At 38.2% G+C, this 25,534-nt stretch overlaps 1 protein-coding gene across 9 annotated transcripts in view; it reads right to left on the reverse strand.

Moving 5' to 3' along the window:
* Window positions 1-25,534, reverse strand: part of RABGAP1L (RAB GTPase activating protein 1 like) — a 647,569-nt gene that overhangs the window by 77,951 nt on the left and 544,084 nt on the right. For 2 of the 9 annotated variants that reach the window (XM_081298901.1, XM_081298895.1), the window contains exons 1-2: window positions 7,428-7,547; window positions 5,539-5,765 (exon numbers count right to left, since the gene is read on the reverse strand). The exons of the other annotated variants lie outside the window; for them this stretch is intronic. In XM_081298901.1, coding sequence (XP_081155027.1) covers window positions 5,539-5,649 — 111 coding nt within the window. In that variant the 5' untranslated portion in view covers window positions 5,650-5,765; window positions 7,428-7,547. Of the gene's footprint in view, window positions 1-5,538; window positions 5,766-7,427; window positions 7,548-25,534 lie in introns of those variants that run through there. 9 annotated transcript variants of the gene reach the window in all.

Below are 25,534 nucleotides of genomic sequence, written 5' to 3' on the forward strand. Positions count from 1 at the left end.
AGCTGAGAACTTGGGGACAGAGAGATAAACAAAGTAGATGCAAAGGGAGAAGTTAATTAGATGGCAAGAAACAGAGAGAAAGCCTGCCAGCATCAGACAGTACCAGCGCTGCTACAGCGGAAAGCCTGCCCTTGCATTGAAGAGAACACACCCCGGTGTGTACGTATGATGAATTCTTCTTGCTTAAGATAGCACAAGATTTTATTACTTGCAATCATAAGAACCTTAACTCATCTGAACCAATAAACCAAACGAGGGAAGATTTTGTTTCTTGGCTGAAGATGAAATTGATAAGCTAGTGCCAAAATACATACATGCAATAACCATAATAAAGTAAGTTCATATTTTTAAAAAATGGATGGATCTTAGCTGGCTTTATTCAATATTTGAAACATATACCTGGTGATAACTTGAAATAACTATTGATTTTATTGTTTTCCCCATCTCTGGCATATGGAATCACTCTGATTTTTTTGTTTTTAATTTGGCTTGCTTGATGCAATCTATGTGCCAACCCGATAAGGAGGAAGTAATTACAGAATGCTTACCCTCATCTCCCATTTATAGAAAAGAGAAACTAGCTCCCAGAAAGAGTGCCCTTCCTTTGCTGGCGTAAGCCTGCTATTTTGGTATCTGTCAGTTAACAACATCTATCCAATAATAGCATGTGTTATCTGGTTGAGCAACTTTTATTAAAGGACAGTGTTCTAACCATGATCAGTCAATTCTCTTACAGAGATGCCATGACCTCAAATTTCTAGATGTGGAACATGGTAAAGCCAGAATGGATCAACTTTTCTACATGGTATTCATGATCTCAAAATTTCCCATTCAAGTTAACACTGCAGCAATCTTTCCAATTTGATAAAATGGGAAGCTTGCAGTAATTTTCAATGTTTCTCTTTTACTTACTCTTCCCATAAAGAGCAATTGCTGCTTCTTCTAAACAATATGACCTTATCTGTCCATTCTAAGAACTAACCAACATGTCAAAACTAATTTCATCTCTCTCTCTCTCTCTCTCTGTTTTGTGTGTGTTTTTTTTTGGGGGGGGGTTGGTTGGTTGTTTTTTTTTTTTTTTTTTTTGGTACTGAAGATTAAACTAAAGGGTACTTTAAGACTGAGCCACTTCCCCAGACTAATTTGTTTATTCATGCCACCACTGTCAAGTGCCTATGTCCAGATACTTGTTCATTCTTTAGGCCTGCATTGTTTTGTTGCCTTTTAAATTTTTTTTTCCAGGGGCAATGTGGCCCCTGCCTGTCTATCACTGCCAGATTATTGCTGCAGTAATTGATCCCATCTGCTGAGCAGATGGCCTGGCCCATTTCACTTACTCCTATTGGCTCTATGTGGCCTCCCCACTGTCCTGAGTTCACTCCTACGATCTTCTGCACCATCAGGGCAGAAAGCCTCAAGTTTCCTGTAGTACTGATACCTCAATAGTGATTCCCTAATCAAGCAGAGTAACTCACCCCACTAGTCTACTTTCTCCTCTTGTTCTCTCTCCTCCTTTTTCTACATCCCCACTTCTTCCTTTAGACCCCCTTCCAACAGCCAGACCATGCACCCTCTTTGGAAGGGAGACAATCAGAAAGGGCTTTCATTGTGCTGAGTCCTTTATAGATGCTCTCACTTGTTCTCAGAGTAAAGCAATGAGGTAGTACTATTACATTTCTCATTTTTCAGAAGAAGAAACCAAGACTCAGAGAAATAAAGTAATTTCTGGTAAGTAGCACATCTAAAATTTGAAGAACCATGTCTCAAAATCAAATTTTTTAAAAGGACTAGAGTCAAGCATGGTGGTGCACACCTGTAGTCCCAGAGGCTTGGGAGGCTGAGGCAGGAGGATCTCAACTTCAAAACCAGACTCAGAAACTTAGTGAGACCCTAAGCAACTTAGTGAGACCCTCTCTCTAAATAAAAAAATAAAAACAAGCTGGGGATGTGGCTCAGTGGTTAAGCCCCTGGGCTCAATCCCTGCTACTAAATAAATAAATGAATAAAAATTTTTTTATAAAGTGCTGAAGATGTAGCTCATTGGTAGAACATTTGCTTAGCATGTGTGAGGCCCTGGGTTCAGTCAGTGCCTCCCAAATAAACAAACAAATAAATAAATAATTCATCATATACATGTCTGAGAACTACTGTATTTAACTGGTTTTTTACTGTTAAAGGAATCAAAATATTTCCTCTTTTAATAAGACAAAGTCCAATTACAGAAAGATATTTAATTAATCCTGTATTAAGACAACTTCTAAATCCCCTTCAGAATAGTCAAACCAAAACAGCATTTCATAAGTTAGCATGAGTAATTTGCTTCACATACAGGAAAAGCTTAGTTTGAAAAGCAGAAAACCTAAGGATTTCTTTCATATGATTTAAATGGTTTGTCTCAAGCAAAGCAAAACATTCAATATGGAATCAAAAGCAAATGATACAAATTTTATAACAACTTTATTATAACTTTTCCAAATGAACCAAAACCAACTATTACCTTCCAATGATAATCTTAAAATGTCAACTATGTTTAAAGAAATCTAAATATCTTCAAAAAGTTGTGTGATTTAATACTTCAACATCTAGACTATTTAAAAGTTTGATATACAAAGCAATATTCTGTGTCTCTTCAATGCTTCCCATATTAGTGACCAAATTCTATATCAAATACATACTAATAATCTACAAATAGGAGAGTGTGTCCTGGTAAGTGCATTACTGTTCATTTACATATTCATTTTTCTCTCTGCACCCATTCCCTCTCCTTTCTCTCTCACACACACACATACGCATGCACGCACGCACACGATCAAACATACACGGAGAGGATGCTCCCTACTACTCAGTCACTGTCATCCTGTCCTCTAAGGTGCTACTTCACATTTCACTGTTTTGCTTTTTGGCTTTTTTGTGCTGGGGATGAAACCAGGGCCTTTGGTTTTCTTCGTAGGTGCTTTATAGGGGAGCTGTATCCCCAGCCTATAAGTGTTCTCACGTCTCCCCTTAGTTCTAGAAAACTTCTGGTTTGTTTTTGGTTTTGAGAGAGAGAGAGACAGAGAGAGAAAGAGAGAGAGAGAGAGAGAGAGAGAGACAGAGAGAGAGAGAGAGACAGACAGAGAGAGAGAGAGAGAGAGAGAGAGAGAGAGAGAGAGAGAGAGAGAATCCTTTAATATTTATTTCTTAGTTTTCGGTGGACACAACATCTTTATTTTATTTGTATGTGGTCCTGAGGATAGAACCCAGTGCCCCGCGCATGCCAGGCGAGCATGCTTGAGCCACATCCCCAGCCCAAAACTTCTGTCTTTAAAGTGTCAGCTCAGACCATTTAAGAGGATGCTGGTGGGACTATCAGACAAAATAAAACAAGTCTGAATTCTTTGGATAAATTTTCATGGTAAAATATTATTAAACTAATGGTTTTTGCAATACCAGGTATCAAACCCAGAGCCTTGGGCAGGCTACGCAAGCACTCTACCACTAAGTGACATCCCTAATGCCTAAAATGAAATTTAAATAGACACCAAGGTAGACTACCTTCTACTGAGTCAGTGTAAATACTGTGGTTAACTAGGATTTGGTAATATCTCCACAAAAGAACAAAATTATTAAAAAAGAAATTACCCATATTGTAAGACAAGCAATAGGCCAGATGTTTCCATGTCAGCAAACACGTGCAGAAGCATGCTCTGGTTTCACGTTTGTTTTGTTTCTGTTTCCCGCCCCCCATCTGATTCTTTTAAACTATCTTTCAAGCTTTTACAAAAGTAGAAAATGTAATGAATCCCTATGACCTCTTCACCCAGTTTCGATATAATCAACATGGTCATTTAGTTTCATCTACATCACCAGTCCCTCCACTGGATCCTTCTGAATCCCAGCAGACAGTTCAACCGTAACTATTCAAATGTATCTCTGAACTGGCATTTAAAAAAAAAAAATCATAGTATCGACATAAGTCAGTGAAAAGAAAAATCATAGTACCATTACTGCACAAAAAGATTAAATAATTCCCTTAATATCCTTAAATAACTAGTGAACAAATTTCCCCTATAACATTTTTATAGTTTATTCAAATCAGAAGCTAAACAAAGTTGAAATATAGTATCTGGTTGAAATAACCCTTTTTTTTTTTTTAAATCAAACTTGTTTATTGTTGTTGCAATTTATTGCTTAAAAAAACTGTCATGTTTTTAAGGTTCCTGTGCCTTAAAATAGAGAAGCAGGGTTTTATACATATCAGTTTTAACTGATATGACATTCTCTTTCATTATGTTGTTTGCAATGAATACTATTAAATATAATTTTTTTTATTTTTTTTAGAGAGTGAAAGAGAGCGAGAGAGAGAGAGAGAGAGAGAGAGAGAGAGAGAGAGAGAGAGAGAGAGAATTTTTAATATTTATTTTTTTAGTTCTTGGCGGACACAACATCTTTGTTTGTATGTGGTGCTGAGGATCGAACACCCGGGCCGCACGCATGCCAGGCGAGCGCGCTACCGCTTGAGCCACATCCCCAGCCCATAATACTATTAAATATAATGAACAAAGAGTATTATAAACATTTTCCTAACAGGATATTTATTCATTTATTATGGTACTGGGGATTGAATCCATAGTTGCTCTACCAGTGAGCTACATGCCTAGCCACCCCCCACCCCACCCTTTTTTTTTTTTTTTTTTTTTTGCAGTACTACAAATTGAACCCAGGGCCTCATACATGCTAGGCAAGCACTCTACCACTGTGCTACAACCTCAGTCCTTATTTTTTATTTTATTTTTATTTTGAGACAGGGTCTCACTAAGTTACCAGGTTGGCCTTGAACTTGGAATCCTCCTGCCTCAGCCTCCTGAGCAGCTGGGATTACAGGTGTATGTCAACCACAAGGGAGGAAGAACTTAAGTTTTCTATTATACCAGGCATGTACACTAAGACCCTGAAAGGATGATAAAAAGCTTCTTACAAATATTAAATCCAAACTCAAATTGTACTAGAAGTTCCTTTCAGACATCTTGGTAATAACTTAAGGTCCCGAAAACTATTTGATTTTTAGGTAGGTCAATTCACAAAGATGTCATAGCCCACTTCATAGACTGAACTGAATTGTAAATGTAGGTAGTCTCACCTAATAGTCATATACATACATACAAGGCAACTGCTTTGAACAAAGTGATATTTGGCAGTATAAAATTCCTCTCAATCTCACTACATAGGAAAGCATTAGTCTAACATTTAAAATGTACAATGATGTATACTGTAATTTTAATTGTCTTTAGTTGTTGATGGACCTTTATTTTATTTATTTATATGCGGTGCCTCTCACATGCTAGGCGAGCACTCTACTGAGCCACAATCCCAGCCTACAGTGTTTAATTATGTAAATAAGTCACTGGAAACCTGTAGACCTTGTGGCCTGTGACACAAAGCCAACAGCAGTACTTCTATTTCTATTCCTAGGCAGCAATGCCTCAGTTGCTACAGGAGTGTAACTACCATCTAGAAGAGAAAGAGCAGCCCCAGGGCAGAGTGCAAGGCGCCACCTACCATAGACCTGGGCTTGCTGATGGCCACCAGACTAGTGAGGAAGTCTTCATCTTGCAGCTGGCTGAAAACGTGGGCGTCATAGGCCACCATAATGGAGATTTCTTCCATCATCTTGCCAGCTGGCCTTCCTGCAGCAGCAGCGGCTGCCCCAGCTCCAGACCAGACTCTCCCAGGAAAACTCCTACTGCAGCACTGCCAGGACACACACCCACCCGAGTTCCAGGGGGCTGAGTGTCAAAATCCAGAAAGAAAGGGGGGAAAAAGCAGCTGCGGTCACTGTCTTGTCTAGCAATTCACCCCCAGTAAAAAACTAAAGGAGGCCTCTTATCTATGCAGGAAGTACACATTATCAACACCTCTGCATTCTTAGCACAGCAGATGGAAAAATTCAGTTTTTAGAAATCTTTAAACTTAAAAAGAAAAAGAGAGAAAGAGAGAGATGTTTCCTAACTAGAAATATCCTATATCAATGCCCCTTAAAACAAAGCAAAAAAATAAAAATTGATATATGCTATGTTCTTGGTGATTAAATGTTTCTGTAATAGTACATCTTCTTACTTCAGTATTATTTACATGAAAAATCTTCTGGGAGGAAAAGTAGATTTTCTTAATACTCTGTTTATTTTTTCCTACTCTAAAAATAAACACATGTCAACTATTTTAATTTCTCAGAATTTATAGAATTCTTGGCACAGTTAAAATTTATCTCCTAAAGTACGAGAAACAGATTATTTGATTATTTTTTTCCCCTCTGAGTATTTCCATTAAAAAATTATGGCACCAAATATAAATTATAAAAATGAAAAAATTCATTTGCGATAGCAATGTCAATTAATAATAATTTCTCTAACAAAAAAAAATTTTTAAACAGAACTTAGTTTTCTGTGATTACTCAGGAAACAATACTCATGTACAAACTATTTTCTCCCATAGATAAATGGTTTTATCACCTTTTGTTTTTAAGGTTAGAGATTTCTTCTGACTATCCCAATCAGCAGAGACCATGAACTGTGTGCTGGGGCCTCAGCCACGAGAAGTATTTTAAAGTACAGCTGTAGGTGGTAAAGGAACCTCCACATTTCTAGAGGAATTGTCCCAAAGCTGCCTCAACTGTCAGGATGTATACTGTATGCTAATTCCATGAAAAGGCATTAAGCAAATAAAAAAGGGGGAAGACAAAAGTTCCTCCAAAAACTCTTTATCCAATATTCGAGATGAAGCCGAATATCTTCCCTGGTTATTATAGGTGAGACTGCAGTGGTATGAGAAATACTTTTTGTTAGTACTATAAATCAATTTGATGACTTTTTTTTTTAATAAATCAAAAGAAATACAGAGACTGGTTGGAATTTTTAGTTTTCATTACCAATAGCATTAACAATAGCAGAATTGTGTTGTCTAAACTGATTTGCTTTTCAGAAAATGAGCAAACAAAGCTCAGAGACCTAAAAGGTCTATTTCCCCAGATTTTCCTGATGTATCTCCATCTTCCGCAGATTAACATGAGGACTTAACTAGTACCTTTTGCCATTTAAAAGTGACCAGGAGAGTTTTACAACTTCTACAGCATTCTAGATTAAAAGTGCCTGCGCACACTAGGGAAAACCCTCTTATTGCTAGGAAACAAGCAAGTCTAATAGGCTTAAAGAAAAAAATTTCAATATTTAAAATAAATCCTCAAGATTAAAACAGCTTCAACTCGTGTTTGACCCCTGTTGAGCTGGTAAGGCATTTTTACTTCCCCCCCTCCCCCACCCCAGCTTTGTGTTTAAAGCATTATTTTCATTAAATTTTTTCCCCAGCACATTCATCTTAACACTGACTAACCAGGTAACAATTCAATGATAATCAGGAGTCAAGGCACTGTAAGGCACCCGGGCAGTTCATACCTTTTAAATTCCTTTTTATCTTTTCAGTAGTGCTTTGAAAGACACTGTGAGCCTCCTCTTGTATTCCTGGACACCAGAAGATGTCAGAGTATCTTGTAGCACCGTTCTCTAGATGTGAAAGCAGTTCTTCCTGCTCTCACGTTTTCCTCACTACAGTGACTCAGTGCTTCCTAAGCTGATATCTGAATAAGGTGCACCGACAAAGACACCTGTTGTGAAAGGTAAGAAAACGGCTTCCCATAATGCCTTACTCCCTGCTGGCAACCGCCCAAGGGCAAACAAGAATCATAACCACGTTTGAGCAATTGCCTAAGAGCACAGTCAGTGTAACAACAGGTAATCTTGCTTAAGTAGAATGCTTATAAGTCAAGAAAAAAGCACCCAGAAAACAATATCAAATAGCACCTACAGGTAGGTGCTGCATATTAAACTCATAAAACATTTAAGGCATCAGAATACAAGGGTGCAAAAACATTTTTAGAAACATAATCAAAGGCAACAAAAAACAATTTGATTTAAACTGAAGCTGACAACTACAAATAAGTCCTTCAAGAAATCTACAAAATTAAAGTTAAAAATTTTTTAATTAAATTTTTAATTTTTCTTTTATTTTTGTTTATTTCTTTTTGTCTTTTTCTACACAAATCCTTATGCAAACATTAAGAACTTCTGACTTTTACCTTCAAAAGACTGTTTTAACTAGCCACAGTGACTAGATTAAAAACACTGCATTTCTAAATCTAAGAAGTCCACCATCTCAACCCCAGTGCATACCTTCTCTTGAGAAAGGACTCTCTTAAATTTGAATTATAACCTTATTTTTTTTTTCTGTACTCTTAAAATACACTGCACTTTCAGAGTCTGGGAGGACAAATTCAAGGTTTTTTCTCCTTATGTGATTAATTGTATGAGCATGGTTCCAAAAAAAGGCATGCTCTTTGAAAACTGATGATATATTAGGAAAACTTGTTCCTATAGAGACTCTTTCTCGTTTACTCATTTTCTCCAGTCTCAGAAGCAAAAGCTACATTAATAAACTCCCAAACTTCAGCAGCTACTGAAGACAGTCATGTTTACATTCAGCCCTTGGATGTGCCTCTTACCACCCCACCTGCCCCACACTAGACTGACACCCACTGGCTGGGTTCCCAGGGTTGTTTACACCTGAGTTTCTGTAGTTATCTACTAACGGCACTGGGAAGGAAAAAGAAAAGGCAGACTGTTGAAAATTACCTGAGATCAAGGGTGTGGTGCGGACACCACCATTTACCGCTACAGTTCAGCTACAGTTCACCAAGAGGGTTGTGCACCCAAACAGGTAGCAGGAACCGTTCTGTTCACCATTTAGATGGTCCACAGTCCCAGCAGGAACTAGCTAGCTGCCTGACCCAGGGCAAGTCATTTAACTTCCCCAGGTTCCGACTTCCTCATGGTCATGTAAATTGAGAGGGACAGACTCCATCAGAGGTTTTCACAAGTGTGTAGAAAGAATCAAAAGGAAGGTGTCCGATTTCCTTCCACCAAGCAGGTTTGCTGGGGGAGCTGAAGGTGGGGATACATTTTAAATCTCTATCAGTATAAAAATCAAAAGTAACATTAATTGTAGATATCAAGAACGTTGCCCCAGTGTTAATAATTGGTCTCATCAAATGCAGTCTACTTTGAAGCCTAATCGAGAATTTTCAAAATTCAATTATTTTGTCTAAAAATGTGGATTCAATGACAGTAGTTTTATTTTTCATCAATTACATTACAATTTATAGACTTTTTATTCAGAGGCCAAACCAATTAGAATTAAATAAAATAATTTTCAAAAGCCTTTTCTTTAAAGAAAATATCAATAAATAATAAATCTTCAATAATTTTTAAATACTTTTTAAATATTTCATGCTGATTTTGTCCCAACAGTTATCCTTCTTGGACCATGGTCTTTATTTTATTTTTTTTTAAGAGAGAGTGAGAGAGGGGAGAGGAGAGAGAGAGAATTTCTAATATTTATTTTTTAGTTCTCGGCAGACACAACATCTTTGTTTGTATGTGGTGCTGAGGGTCGAACCCGGGCCGCACGCATGCCAGGGGAACACGCTACAGCTTGAGCCACATCCCCAGCCCCTGGGCTATGGTCTTTAAACAAAAACATACTTGGCTCCTGCTAGAGTGCGAGGCAAATCTCCCAGGGCTGGGATGTAGCTCAGGTGGGATCCTGCCTAGCCTGCAGGAGGCCAGGAAACAAAACCAAAAACAAACCCCATATCTTGGCCTTCAGAGAACACCCACTCTCAAGTATCTAACTTAGAAACAGCCAAAATAAAACTTGATAAAGTCTGAATAAGATGTGGTCGTATTCCAAGTCGTTTCACTGGGGCAGCAGAACTGCAATACGCACCAAAGCGGAAACACTAAATCCCAGTTCACGCAGAATCAACTCGCCTCACCAGAGAGGCTGTGGAGGCCCTCTCCCCAATCTCAGGTTCTACTTGTTGAACATTCTCTTCGTGACAACCATAAAATCAGGATCAGATGGCAAGGAGGACAAAACAACCATGACAGAAACATGGTCTAGGGGGCAAAAGGTCTCCCGAGCGCCCCACCCCACCCCCACAGGCAGAGCCCTGCAAACGCTGCTCCTGGCCAGCCGCCTTCCTCTAGTCAGCCACAAACATCCTCATACAGGCTCCTAAATAACTTGACACAAATATCCAGTAAGTCCTCATGACTTAATGTTACATATACCCACCCAAAAGCAAAATGTTTGTTGTTGATGTAGAAATAAAGAACCATAAAGAGGACAAAATTCGAAGAATACTTTTTTAATCATGGAAAACCATTATTCCAAGCAGGTTTCTAGCTAAGCTTAAAAGTATACATTACAAAACTCAAGGACTCTAAGTAGAAGAAAAGATAAATTAAGATGTGAATGAGAAACCATAGAAGTAGCAACAGAAGAAAGCTTTTCAGAATGTTTTGGATTTTGGAATAATCTAGTAACACCTACTGGGTTTTTACAATGGAAAAAGAACAAGGAGTACAAAGATAAGTGAAATTCTAGTTCTCTTTAAATTATGAAAAGGTAAATAAAGAAAACCATTATTCTTATGTTGAATTGCAGCCATTCAGCACATTATCTTTCCTATCTTTGCTAGCAATTGCTAGACAAACTTAAAACCTCAGAAAACATAGATTCTCTTAAAAAAAAAAAAAAACAACCAACATTAAACCAGGAAAAAAAAAGAACAGTGCTACCTAAATACTTGCTTCCCAGGTATACTGGATATTTTAATGCCTCATTTGCATCTCACTACAAAGAATGAGGGTGAGGTAGATTCCAGACCACAAGGAAAAGCTGTAACTTATTCAGCTTTTCACCTCAATTATAACATTGTAATCCACAAAATACACAAACTAAGCTTTACCTAATCAAAAAAAATGCCTCACTTCGCCCAAGCATTCATCCAACATGAAGACAGTATCAGATGCATCTGAAAACTTGAATAACCTTCACCTTGTCTCACTTTGCACAAAGTATTTTTTTTTTGGTACTGGGGATTGAACTCAGGGGCACTCGACCAATGAACAGAATCCCCAGCCCTATTTTATGTCTTATTTAGAGACAGGATCTCACTGAGTTGCTTAGTGCCTTGCCCATTGCTGAGGCACTAAGCAACTCCTGTCTCAGCCTCTGGAGCCACTGGGATTACAGACATTCACCACAGCACTCAGCTCACACAAAGTATTTTAACTGAATTCCACTTTCAAAGAACTTGACTTTAATTAATAATTATTTTAAAACTGTCTTAACAACCAAATCAACCATTGTGTGTGATATACTAATTTTCCATATGATCAGAGTGTGACCCTTCAGAGAACACAGCAGAGTTTCCTGCAAGTGCTGCTTTCTCAGTTTCTCCTGCCTGGATGACTCCTTTCCATCTCAGGTCTTCACAGGAGGCTATAAGCAGTGGACTTGGCTAAATTCCCACAGTTAAAACTTGATGAATTTAACAGCATCTGAATTATATCTTGTTTTTTTGAAAATAACACCCCAGCATTTACTGAATGCTGGTGATGTGCATGAGAGGGGCTTGCAGAATTTGTAATGCAGTGTTACATATCATCTAGTTATAATAATGAATATTTAGTAGAAATTTTATAATGATAATAATATAGCTAGGAGTCTACAGCCCATGCTTAGGTCCATATTAAAATCTGTGCTCTCATTCCTGTTTTAAAAAAGTAGCAGCTGGGGCTGGGGTTTTGGCCTAGTAGTAGAGTGTTTGCCTAGCATGCATGAGGCACTGGGTTCGATCATCAGCACCACATAGAGTAAAATAAAGACATTGTGTCCACCTATAACTAAAAAATAAATATATATATTTTAAAAAGTAGCAGCTAATATTTACTAAGTGTGCACCATGTTCTAGACACAGATTTCATTTAATCTTTACAAAGTACTATAATTATCCCTATTTTACAGATGAGGTAACTAAAGCATGGGAAAGTTTAGTGATTTGACTCAATTCTAACCTCTAGAAAGAGTGCTGATAAGACTTGAAAAGGAACATCTGTCTCCTATGTGCATGTCCTTCACATATGAAGGAAGCACATCAGTCCCAGAATGGGCCAAGTACCAGGCACTGCTGATTCTCAAACACTTGTGCACACACATGCGTGCGCACATATTACAGAATATAAAGCAGACTGTATCCTGTAAGTAATACAACACTAAGGATGGAGGATTGTAACAGACTCAAGTCTCTCTGCAGACAGGGAAGACTTCATGAAAAAGATAGGTAGACCTGAAGAGGCAAAGTGAAACAATTTTTTCATATAGGGAAAATGAAATTAGCCCAACCAAAGTGGTGAATTGATGTTGGCCACAATAGGAGTAAAGGTTTCAAAGGTAGACTTAAACAGGCCTGAGGTGGGTTTCAAATGCCAACTGCACAGATTTGGTGTATATGGCATTATAAGGAGCATCTGCCACAGACATACTGGAATATGCCAGGTCTCACTAAGTTGCTGGCCATAAGGAACAGCAGCCATTGAACTGCTTAGTCATGTCTGCTTGCAACTGATAAAGAGATATAAGGGGCATTAGCCACAGGCACGCTTAGCAATGACTGGTTACAATTCATAGGGAGCACATCTCCATGGACATGCGCAAAAAACATGACCAGTTGCAATTACATGACCTCACTCGATATAACCAATGGATATTGACTTTCGTACCAACGGATATTGACTTTCGTACCAACGTACACCACCAACTTGGAACTGTATTTAAATTGCTGGTGCTGCCACAGTGAAGTTTTGCTCTAAGGACATTGATGAGTCTGGCTGCCTTGCTGTCCATCCCTGGGATCACTCCACCATTCCCTGATGTCCAGCCATCGGCTGGACAGAAGCACCAGACAAGGACAAAATCTGCTCTTTGGCTAAGAGAAGTCACGGGGCATTGGAGGTATTTGGGGACTCATAGTTGCCTTAGGATTATGTGATTTGCTTATAGTGTTTAATTAGTGTGCACCAAGGCTAGCTGGGGTGCTCCCACACTCCCAATACTTATGTACTTATTGCTTATATTTGATGATTGGTATGATTGAATATATGCTTGCATTTAAAGACAATCTGCCTCCGAGTAATTTTTAATAGTGCCACTGGCAACTGGCATGTAGGCCCAGGGCTGTCACAGAAGGCTATGGGGCTTCTGCCTTTCTAGCCTCCATGGAGGAGGGAAGTCCAGCATAATGGTTAACATGTGGGCTCTAGAGTTCCAACCTGGTCTGATACTAGCCCCTCTATTCCCTGGCTGGATCTTAGTCTGTGTGGGCTGCTAAGAGACAAAATACTATGCATAGCTCAGGTGATTTATGAACAACAGAGTTTATTTCTTCCTGTTCTGGAAGCGGAAATCTGAGTCAAGGTGTTCAAGGTGTGAGAAGACTCTCTGGGTCTCCATATGGTGGAAGGGGTAAGGAATCTTTCTGGAGTCTCTTTTATAAGGACACTAATCTCGAATTCAAGACGACTCCACTTTTATGACCTAATTACCTGCCAATGCCCCCATCTCCTAATGCTGTTCTCTGGAGTTAGGATGTCAATATTAGTTTTTAAGAGACACAAACATTGTGTATACACCAGGGACCATGAGCAAATTACATAAGCCACTCAGTCTTGGTTTTCTCATCCATAAAATGAGAAATAATAACAGTGCTGATATTATAAGGAATAATAAGATAACACATGTAAAAGTCCCTAGCAAGTTACCTGACTTTGGATAAAAAACTTGATAAATGTTAGCTACTGAGGTTTTGTTTGTTTTGTTTTTTGGTACTGGGGATTGAACCCAGGGGCACTTTTAATACCCAGCCCTTTTAATGTTTTTATTTTGAGATAGGGACTTGCTAAATTGCTTAGGGCCTCATTAAGATGCTAAGGCTGGTCTCAAATTTGGGAATCCTCCTGTCTCAGCCTCCTGGGTTGCTGGGATTACAGGAGTGCACTATCATATCCAGCTAGTTACTATTATTATCAATACTAATAAAAATTATGCCTGGAGGGAAGAGATCAACTGCCAAAACCTGAAGAGAAGATGGGATTATAACCCTGAATGGGGGGGCTGGGGACAGGGAGCAGGGCATTCTCAGTATGCAAGAATGAAACTAATACCTCTATTTTTCCCCCATTTTCTTGTCTAGTTAATAAAACTCCAGAAGGGACTGGAAGTCCTAACCAAAGAGGAAGAAATAAAAAGCATCCAAATTGGAAAGAGGAAGTCAAATTGTTACTCTGTATAGATGATATGATCTTACATGCAGAAAACCCCAAGACTCCACTATTAAAAATAATAAATAAATTTAGAAAAGTTGCAGGATACAAAATAAGCACACAAAAGTCAGTAGTACTGCTATATACCATTAGTAAATTATCTGAAATAGAAATCAAGAAGGCAATTCCAGGTTGTGGCTGTAGTTTAATAGTAGAGTGTTTGCCTAGCATGTGTGAGGCACTGGAGTTTGGTTCTGAGTCTCAGCAACACATATAAATAAAATAAAGGTCCATCACAACTTAAAAAAAAAAAGAAAAGAAAGAAAGAAAGCAATCCCATTTATAATATCAAACAAATAAATAACCTAGGAGTAAATTTAACCAAAGAGGTAAAGGCTATTTATAATGAAATTATAAAACATTGATGAAAAAAATTCAAGAAGACACAAAAAATGGAAAGACATCCTGTTTTATGGACTGGGAGAATCAATATTATTGAAATGTCCATAGTACCCAAAGAGATCTATAGATTCAATGCAATCTCTATCAAAATACCAGTGACATGCTTCACAGAATTAGAAAGAAAAAAAAACCCTAAAATCTGTATGAAACCACAAAACACCTGAAGAGCTGAAGCAATCTTGAGCAAAAAGAACAAAGCAGGAGGCATTACACTGCCTAATTTCAAAATATATCACGAGAGTGAGGTAATCAAAACAGCATGGAACTGGGCCTGATGGTGCACCCTATAATCCCAGCAGCTCTGGAGGCTGAGACAGGAGGATCATGAGTTCAAAGCCAAACAACAATGGCAAGGTGCTAAGCAACTCAGTGAGACCCTGTCTCCAAGTACAAAATAGGGTTGGGGATGTGGCTCAGTGGTCAAGTGCCCCTGAATTCAATTCCCAGTACCAAAAACCAACCAACCAACCAACCAACCAACCAAAAACCAGTATGGTGCCGACATAAAAACAAATATGTATAGACCAATACAACAGAATATAGGGCAGAGAAATAAACCACATCTACTGCCAACTGATGTTCAGCAAAGATGCTAAGAACATGCACTAGTGAAAGGACAGAAATATCAATATATGGTGCTAGAAATGCTGGGTCTAGACATGTTAGGAGAATGACACCAGACTTAAATGTGAGACCTGAAACTACCAGAAGAAAACATGGGGAAAATGCTTTAGGACATTGGAATTACCAAGATTTTTACTTTTGTTTTGTTTTACAGTACTAGGGATTGAACCCAGGGATGCTTTACCACTGAGCTACATCCGCAGCCATTTTTATTTTTCATTCTGAAATGGGGTCTTGCTAAATTGTAGAGGCTGACTTTGAATTTTGAACTTGAAGTCCTCCTGCCTCAGCCTCCCAGGATGCTGAGACTACAGGTGTGCACCATTATGGCCAGCTGGAATTAGCATGTTTGTTTTTTGCTTTTTGAGAATACCCCAAAAGCACAGAAAACAAAAGCAAATATAGACAAATAGGGTTACATCAAATTAAAAAGCTTCTACACAGCAAGGAAACAATCATTAGAGTGAAGAGACAACCTATAGAATCAGATAAAATATTACAAATAAATATCTTATATGGGTTAATATCCGGAATATATAAGGAACTAAAAAAATTCGACAGCAAAAATTTTTATTATAAAATGGACAACAAACTACACATTTATCAAAAGAAGACATAAAAATAGCAGGTATATAAAAAATGCTCAATATCACTAATCATCAGGAAAATGCAAATTAAAGCTATAATGAGATACAACCTCATCCAGTAAAAATGACTATTATACAAAACATTAAAGATAACAAGTACACACTGTTGATGTGAAAATAAATTAGTATTGCCATTGTAGAAAATAGTATTGCCAGTATGAAGGATACTCAAAAAATTAAAAATAGAACTATCATATGATCCAGCAATCCCACTGCTGAGTATATATTCAAAGGAAATTAAATCAGCACATCAGAGACACCTGCTCTCCTGTTACTGCAACACTATTCACAACATCTAAGAAATGGAACTAACCTAAGCGTCCATCAACTGATGAATGAGTAAGGAATATGTGGCATACACACAGTGAGATACTAATGAGACAGACAAACAGACACCCACATACACAAAGAAAGAAATCCTGTAATTTGTGACACTATAAATGGAACCAGAGGTTATTATGCAAAATGAAACAGGCCAGGCAGAGAGAAAGTAGTATCACATGATCTCATTCATATGGAATCTAAAACAGTTGATCTCATAAAAATCTAGCATAGAATGGCTGGGAGTGTGAAGATTAGGGAGGGGGGAGAGGTTGATCCCTGGGTTCTAAGTTATGGTAAGTAGGAGTGAACCATTCTGGGGTGCTATTGATAGCAGGGTGACTTCGGATAATGATGCACCTATGTTAAAAAAGCCAGATTTTAAGTGTTTTTACCATAAAAAAAATGTTTGAGGAGACAGATGTTTAACATGATTTAAACATTATACAATGTATATATGTATTAAAACATCATGGGAAAACCAATTAATATGTATGATTTTTATTTTTTTTATTTATTAGTTTAGAAATTAAGTAAAAAAAAAAATCCAGGAGGGGTAAACAAAAGGTGCCACACACCACCAATCCTCTACTAGTTTTCCCTAAGCAACTAAAACCCTCTAGACATTGCTTTATTTGAGAGCAATCTGGTGATTTACATGAGTCTTCTCTGAAATGAGGGAGCCAGGTTAGAGGGGTAAAGCTGGATAAGGAGGTGGGGAGCAATCTCCTGAAGTTTGCTGCCCTCTCTAGTTTCCTGACTACAGAACACAGCTGAGGATTGAATCCAGTGCCTCATGCATGCTAGGTGAGCGCTCTACCACTGAGCCACAACTTCAGTCCCTCACTTTTTTTTTCTAAGTGAATTAGTGACAAGCCACTTTATTTATTTACTTTCTATTTTTATTTTTATTTTTTTGGTGCTGGGGATTGAACCCATGGCCTCATGCCTGTAAAACAAGCACTCTACCAACTGAGTTATAGCCCCAGCCCCTCAATTAACTTTTTAACAGTCCAATTACTGAAAGAAACAAGCTTTCAAATTTCCCACACCAAATTCTATACTTCTTTTCTTCATATTTTGCTCTTAATATCGTATCATTATGTATTAAAAATGAGCTGAAACTCATATTGTATCCATTAGTATTATTTATAGGGCATTTGCAAATATAAAGGAAAAAAAGACTGAAGATTAGCCATCAATTTCTCCTCAAGTTACTGATGCATACAAGTCACAAATTAACTGTCTGTGCTACTACCGAAAAGATTATGTGGTATTTTTTGAATGACCTTTTAGTGGTGGTTTCCATGATGTTAAAAATAGGCTTTTGGGGCTGGAGTTGTAACTCAGTGGTAGAGGGCTTGCCTAGCATGTGTAAGGAACTGGGTTCAAGCCTCAGCACCACATAAGTAAATAAATAAACAAAAATAATGGTATTGTATTTTAAAAAAAGGCTTTTATGCTGGACATGGTGGCACATGCCTATAATCCCTCAGCTTCCCTGAGGCAGGAACACTGCAAGTTCAAAGCCAGTTTCAGCAATGTAGGGAGGCCCTAAGCAACTTAGTGAGCTCTTGACTCAAAATAAAAAATAAAAAGTACTGGGGATGTGGCTCAGTGGTTAAGCAACTCTGGTTCAATCACCAGTACCGCCCCCTCTCCCCAAAAAAGGCTTTTAAGAGTAATATGTCAGGCACAGTGACACACACACCTGTAATCCCCAGTTACTTGGGAGGCTGAGATAGGAGGATCCCAAATTCAAGGCCAGCTTACGCAACTCAGCAAGACCCTGTCTCAAAATAAGAAATAAGCTCTCTGCTTCCAATCATTATATGAGCTGCTTTTCTTGGCCACACTCTTCCACCATGAGGTTCTGCTTCACTTTGAGCCCTAAGGAGTGGAGCTGGGTGTCTATGACAAAGACCTCTGAAACTTTGAGCCTGCAAATAAGTTTTTCCTCCTTCAAAATTGTTCTTGTCAGATCTGTTAGTCACAGCAGTTTAAAAAAGCTAACTAAGGGCTGGGGATGTGGCTCAAGCGGTAGCGCGCTCGCCTGGCATGCGTGTGGCCCGGGTTCGATCCTCAGCACCACATACAAGCAAAGATGTTGTGCCCGCCGAGAACTAAAAAATAAAGATTAAAAAAAAAATTCTCTCTCTCTCTCTCTGTCTCTCACTCTCTCTTAAAAAAAAAAAAAAAAACTAACTAAAACAGAAACTAGTACCAAGAATGGAGTCATTGCTGTGATTAACCGACTATGTGATCTTATCCATGGAGCTCTTATGAATGGGTTGAAGGAATTTTGAAATGTGTAGCAATGCAAGCTGGAAATGCTTTAGATTGTTTTAAGTGGAGCTTAATGCCAATTCTGGTGGAAGCTCAAAGACCAGAATGCCAACAGTAACACTGACAGTGAAGAGAGGGCTCAAGAGTGTTTAGAGGAAAAGGACACACTATTGGTAAATGGACTAGAGGCCATTTGTTCTGGCTGAGAAGTTGTCTGCATTTTGCCAGTGTCCTGAGACTTTCTGTGAGTTGATTTAAAAAGCAATGAACTTCTTAATCTGGCAAAGAAATTTCTAGGCAGCACAGCATTCAGGAAGTGGAATGGGTATTGCTGGAGGATTTTAGCCAAGTTTATTTTGTGATATTCAGTAGCAGAAAGTAGAGTAGAAAGATTTGAAAAACTTGAGACTAAAAGGCAGGAGTAAAACTGGGGCTAAGAAGTTGTAGTTGTTAAAGACTTTACTACCCTAAAGAAATGCTAAAGACTTTGCCCAGAGACTTTAAAAAGATGGCTTGAGGGTGTCTCTTGAATTGGCAAGATTCTATCCATGTCAGACTTAAGGAAGTAAAAATAAAAATTCTCTGGAGAAGAGACCAGTGGGGTATTCTTCTTGCACAAGGGGGCCTAGGAAGTTTTTTCAACATGATCAGCTACCCAGGGATTGGGAGGCTGATGCAGCCAGGGTCCCTGGAGGTTTGGCTATTGTTCTAGTTGGGGGCAGACCTTGGCATCAACCACAGGGTGCTGGTTCCATTCTGCAGGAATGTAGGATGCTAGAGTTAGGGTATCATGGAGACTTCCACCAAGATTTCCAAGGAAGGCCTGGGAGGCCAGGCAAAGTGCAGCAGGGTCAGAGTCCCTGCAAGCACCCCCTGAGAAGGAGATGCATGGGGGTGTGAGGAGGAAGACAAAGATGCAGAAGAGACCTGCAAGATTACAAAATGCCAATAATGTGGGACATCATTTTAGGAGTTCTGCAGGAATTGAGCCTCCTAGGAAAGCCAACAGAAAGGCCATTTGGGCTGCAACCAACAAGGCTACAAGGCCATAAGTCTTTTGGAGAGAACATCACGATGCCATGCACTCCAGATGCCAGACACAGAATTACAGGACTTGTTTGCCCAGCTGGATTTCAGTCTTGCTTTGGTCTCATCTCTTCTTTCTGTGCCCCTATTTTTCTGAACGGAAATGTTTACTTTGTGCCTTTATATATTGGATACTTGTAAATTGCTTTTGGTTTTTACAGGAGCTCACAATGTGAGATTGCCTTAAGCAATAATAAGTTGAACTTGAACTTTGAACAATCTTAGAACTGTTGGGACTATTAGGACTCTTGGAAATGAACTAAATGTATTTTGCATTGTGAAAGAGGGTCATGAACTTCTTGGGGACCAGGGGCAGAATGTTATGGTTTGTATGTGAGGTGTCCCCAAAAAGCTCTTGTGTGCACAATGCAAGAACATTCTGGTGAAATGATTGGGTTATGAGAGCCTTAACCCATCAGTGAATCAATCCCCTATGATAGGGATTAACTGAGTGGTAACTGAAGTTGGGTAGGGTGTGCCTGGTCACTGGAGTCATGCCTTTGGGTATGTATTTGGTGAGCTGAGCTTAGTTTCTGTCTCTGCTTTCTGATAATCATATGAGCTGCTTTTCTCCACCACACTCTTCTGCCATGATGTTCTGTCTCACCTCAAGCCCTGAGGAATGGAACCAGCTGTCCATGGACTGAGACATTGGATACTGTGAGTCCTCAAATAAGTTTTTCTTCCTCAAAAAAATTTTTTTAAGGTAATTTGCTCAACTGGCTAATAATAAAATAGTAAAAAGGTTTTCACAGTTTTTTTCTTTTTCTTGTACTGGGGGTTTGAACCCAGGGGAGCTCTACCACGGAGCTACTACCCAGTCTTCTTTATTTTTTATTTTGAAACAGGGTCTTGCTAATTCGTTCATGCTAACTTTCAACTTGCAATTCTCCTCCCTCAGCCTCCCAGGGAGCTGGGAGGACTAGTGTGCACCACTGTGCTCAGCTTCTTTTAATTTTTAAAGAGTAGTCACAGTAGCAGCAATGGCAATGTCCAGAGCAGCCTAAATTCATTCATTTGAATGAGAGTTTACTTTTATGTTAAATCTAAAATACTTTCTATAGAGAGACCAACAGATACAAAAGAGAAAAAGCACAAAAATACATGAAGTTTAAGCTCTTTGAACATGCTAGCATAACTATCCATCTTTTTATCCATTTAATCTTATCTATCTCTCCCTCCCCCCACCCACCATATCTTCCTTTTTAAAATGTTTTTTATTAGACCATTATAGTTACATATAGCGGGGTTAATTTTGACATGATCATATATGCATGGAATATAATTTGCTCCATTTCAGTCCCCAGTACCTCCTCTTTCCTTCCCCACTCTCCTCCCCCTGTTCCCCTTGCTCTCCTCTACTGGTCTTCCTTCTATTTATTATTTTTTAATTGGTGCTTTATAGATACTCATAAAGGTATGTTCACTGTGGTATATTCATATATGTACACAGCACAATTTGGTCACATTTATTCTCAGTTCTTCCCTTTTTCTGTCCATCTCTCTCCCCCTCAATCCCTTTCCTCTACTCCATTGATCTTCCTTCTATTTTCATGAAATCCCCCCACCCATTTTCCTCTAGCTTCTGCATATGAGAAAAAACATTTGACTTTTGACTTTCTGAGTCTGGCTTATTTCCCTTAGCATGAGGTTCTCCAGTTTTATCCATTGACCAGCAAATGGCATAATTTGATTCCTCTTTGTGGCTAAGTAAAACTCCAGTGTGTATATGTACTATATTTCCTTTATTCCTTCATCTGTTGACAGGCACTGGGGCTGCTTGTGAATTGCCCTGCTATAAACAATGATGTGCCTGTATCACAATATGCTGATTGGTATATATTCTTTTGGATATATACCAAAGAGTAGGATAGCAAGACATAGGGTGGGTCTATTCCTAGTCTTCTGCTTCCATACTGCTTTCCCAATTGATTGTCCTAACTGCAGTCCCACCAACAGTGTATCAGTGTCCCTCTCCCTCACCTCCTCACCCTCACCATTTCTTTCAAACACACCTCTCTTAAAAGGTTATTTTTCTCCTAAAAGATTTGACACATACTACTTTTTTTTCACCTTTTCTTTTTAGTTTAGGAGAATAGACAAGCTATCACTGAGCTACAGTGCCAGGCCACATATTCAATTTCTGTCAGATAACTTACTAAATAGACATCTGGAAACTTTACTCCAGTTATCCTACACTGTTCCCCTTACACAAGCGTTGATAATATAAGTGAGAGGTGAACACAGTGTATACAGTCTTATGATTGTAGTTGATAAATAAGCCCTATGTTTACTACTCACTGTAGATGAACTCTTCTATTATTTATATTTACTGCAATCACCAGGTTTTCAATATCACTTAAAAAAGCACACACCTCATTTTATATCCAGTAATGTCTTACTGAAGATATTCCACTTAAAAAAACAACGGATATGTGTAGGGGGCAACTAACATGTAGAATATTATCTCAGGAGTTCTTTCCTATGACAGAAAACAAGCTGTAACTTAGTTGAAGCATCTCTACAATATTCATTTCTAAAGTGGCCATTTTGTGAAGGACCGTCTTCCTAAGTGGAGATTCCCTCTGAGAGCACACAGTTTCTCTTTCAGGCAGACTCCCTGAGCACTGTTTACAGAAGTTGCTTGTGTTCTTTACAAGTTGTCTAGCTTTTCGACATCACGGAACACAAAGTGAATAGCCTGCTTGGTATTTTCTTTTTACTTCAAGGCAGCTGAACAGAAGCAAAGTAAAGAAAACAGATCTAAGAGTTGCATAGTGATAACACTTCATATATTTTCGTGCGAAGCTTGACTCTCAAACAGGTGGAATGCTCCAAGGCTCCGTGGGATCTTCCAGGGCACTACAATACAACAGTACCCCCAGCTATTCTGAGCCTTAGCTAACCTTAGCTCAAGTGACTCTGCTAAGGTACTTCTGGATCAAATAACAAAAAATAAAATTATTACAGGTAATACCAACCACTGCAATTTAATCTGAGTGATTCTCTCTTAATATGTTAATATATTTCCTCTAAAAACAACTTAGCATTAAAAAGCAATACTGTAGAATTCTGTATGCAATGAATTTGACATTTTTTTAAAATTCAGCATATTATATCATTGATAGGGTATTCTCTAGAAAAGAGGAACTAAAGCAAATGATGAACACAGCAATGCTCAGAGGCTGAGGGGTGAAGAGACGTTCTTGTTTTACATACTGTGTTTTTTGATTTTGCTACAAACAACCCATGTATGAGTTAACTACAGAAATCACAAGAAATTCAAAGTGAAAAGCACCCTCTTAGTTTTGATGAACAATATACAAATATATAAATTTAAAATAAGTCCTCCAAGCCTTTACTAGGTACAGTAAAGCCTTTACTTGGTCCTACAGATTAGTTATTCAGGCAGTTGCTAAGCAACATTCTGTTCTAGAGGGCTAAAGTGCATGAAATTAACAGGTTTTCAGGAAAAGATAAACTGCATGAAAAATTAGGGAATAACAGAAAGAGGAAAAGCATTAACTTGCTAATTAGACTGTAAGACATTTGGTGGCTTTAGTAATAGTGCTTCTTTGCCATTAGCACCAAACAAGCACTTTAGTGCATTCATATTTTAATTTTATTGAAACACTGATCATAATACCTATACACTCAACAGTCTAATTATTTTGAAAACCTCAAATTAAATCAGATCAGGATACTCTACTTGCTACTACTAACAGATCTCCAAAGATAACTTTTTTCTAAGAGTATTTTACAAGTTACTAGTTTCAGGTATATCACAACCATATTTTTTGTGTTAAAAAATATAATTATTGTAACATGAAATTATAAAGTAACATCTTCATGGTGCTGTGTAGAAACTACCAGTTGGCTAATCTTTGACAGGGCACCCAGAACAGGGGGGAAAGGATCTTCAAGTGTGAAAGAAAGAAGACTCTTACCTACACCATAAGAAAATGAGTTGAAATGGATTAAAGGCCTAAGACCCTAAACCACAAGTCTCCAGTAGAACACAGAGAAAGGCTCCTTTACACTAGTCTTGGCATTAGTTTTTTGGTCTGACACCACAAGCGCAGGCAATAAAAGCAAAAACAAACAAATGGGACAACATCGAACTAAAAAGCTTCTGCACAGCAAAAGAGTCAACAAAACGAAAGGGAATGGGTGAAAATGTTTGCAAACTTTATATATGATGAGGGATTGAGAACCAAAGCACATAAGGAACTCCTACAAATAAACAGCAAAACACAAATAACCCAATTAAAAAAAAAAAAAACACTTTTTCAGGGGCAAGGGACCTAAATATATGTTTTCACAAACAAGATATACAAATGGCCAACAGGTAAGTGAGCAAGTGCTCAATATCACGAATCAAAGAAACCAAGTCAAAACCATAAGATGACTTCACACCTCTCAAAGACAAAGGCACGTTGGTGAGGGCATATAGAAATGGAACCTGCACATCGTTGGTGGGAATACAAACCAATCTAACCCCTAGGGAAGCTGTAGGGAGGATCCTCAAAAAATTAAAAATAGAGCCATATATGACCCAGAAATTCCACTTGTAGGTATGTGCCCAAGGGAAGGAAACCAGCATGGTTAGGAGACATTTACTGCCCGTGTAAAATGAAGCATGGTTCACAGCAGCCAGATACAGAAACAACCTAGGTGTCTGTTGATTAGTGAATGGATGCAGAAAATGTGGAGTATATACTTATATGTGTAAAGGAATACTATTAAGTCAAAAAGAAGAAAATCTTGCCATTTGACACAACATGTATGAACCTGGAGGACATTATGCTGAGTGAAATAAGCCAACACACACACACACAAAAACAAGTTTTGTGTGATCTCAATCATATTCACAATCTAAAAACATCAAATGTACAGAAGCATAGAATAGCATGGTGGTTGCAAGAAACTGGTAAGAGTGGTAAAAACAGGGAGGTGTTGATCAAGGGGACAAACCTTCAGTTGCAAGATTAACTTCTGGGGATCTAATGGGCAACATGGTGACTATAATACTGTATTGTAAACTGAAATTTCCTACGAGAATAGATGCTAAGAATTCTCACTACACCACAAAAAGTAACCAACTATATGAGATGTCAGATGTGTTAATCAGCTTGATTGCATTAACTATTTCATAATGTGTGTCTGTGTATATATATACATAAAGATATCAATCATCATATTATAAGCCTTAAACATTTATAATTTTTGTCGATTATGCCTCAATAAATCTATACAGAAATGCCTTTGATTTATGCTTGTTGATTTTATATCCTGCCACTTTGCTGAATTCATTTATTAATTCTAGTAGTTTTTTTGTAGACCCTTTTGGGTCTTCTAGGTATAGAATCATGTCGTCTGCAAATAGTGATAATTTAAGTTCTTCTTTTCCTATTTTTATGCCTTTAATTTCTTTCATCTGTCTAACAGCTCTGGCCAGTGTTTTGAGAACTATATTGAATAGAAGTGGTGATAGAGGGCAACCCTGTCTTGTTCCAGATTTTAGAGGGAATGCCTTCATTTTTTCTCCATTCAGAATGATGCTAGCCTGAGGCTTAGCATAGATAGCTTTTACAATGTCAAGGTAAGTTCCTGTTATCCCTAGTTTTTCTAATGTTTTGAACATAAAGGGATGCTGTTACTTTGTCAAATGCTTTTTCTGCGTCTATTGAGATGATCATATGGTTCTTATCTTTAAGTCTATTGATGTGGTGAATAACATTTATTGATTTCCGTATATTGAACCATCCTTGCATCCCAGGGATGAATCCCACTTGATCATGGTGCACAATTTTTTTGATGTGCCTTTGTATCCGATTCACCAGAATTTTATTGAGGATTTTTGCATCTAGGTTCATCAGAGATATTGGTCTGTAGTTTTCTTTCTTTGAGGTG

This window comes from Spermophilus citellus (assembly GCF_964194105.1).
Source record: "Spermophilus citellus genome assembly, chromosome: 6".
Lineage (NCBI taxonomy): Eukaryota > Metazoa > Chordata > Mammalia > Rodentia > Sciuridae > Spermophilus > Spermophilus citellus.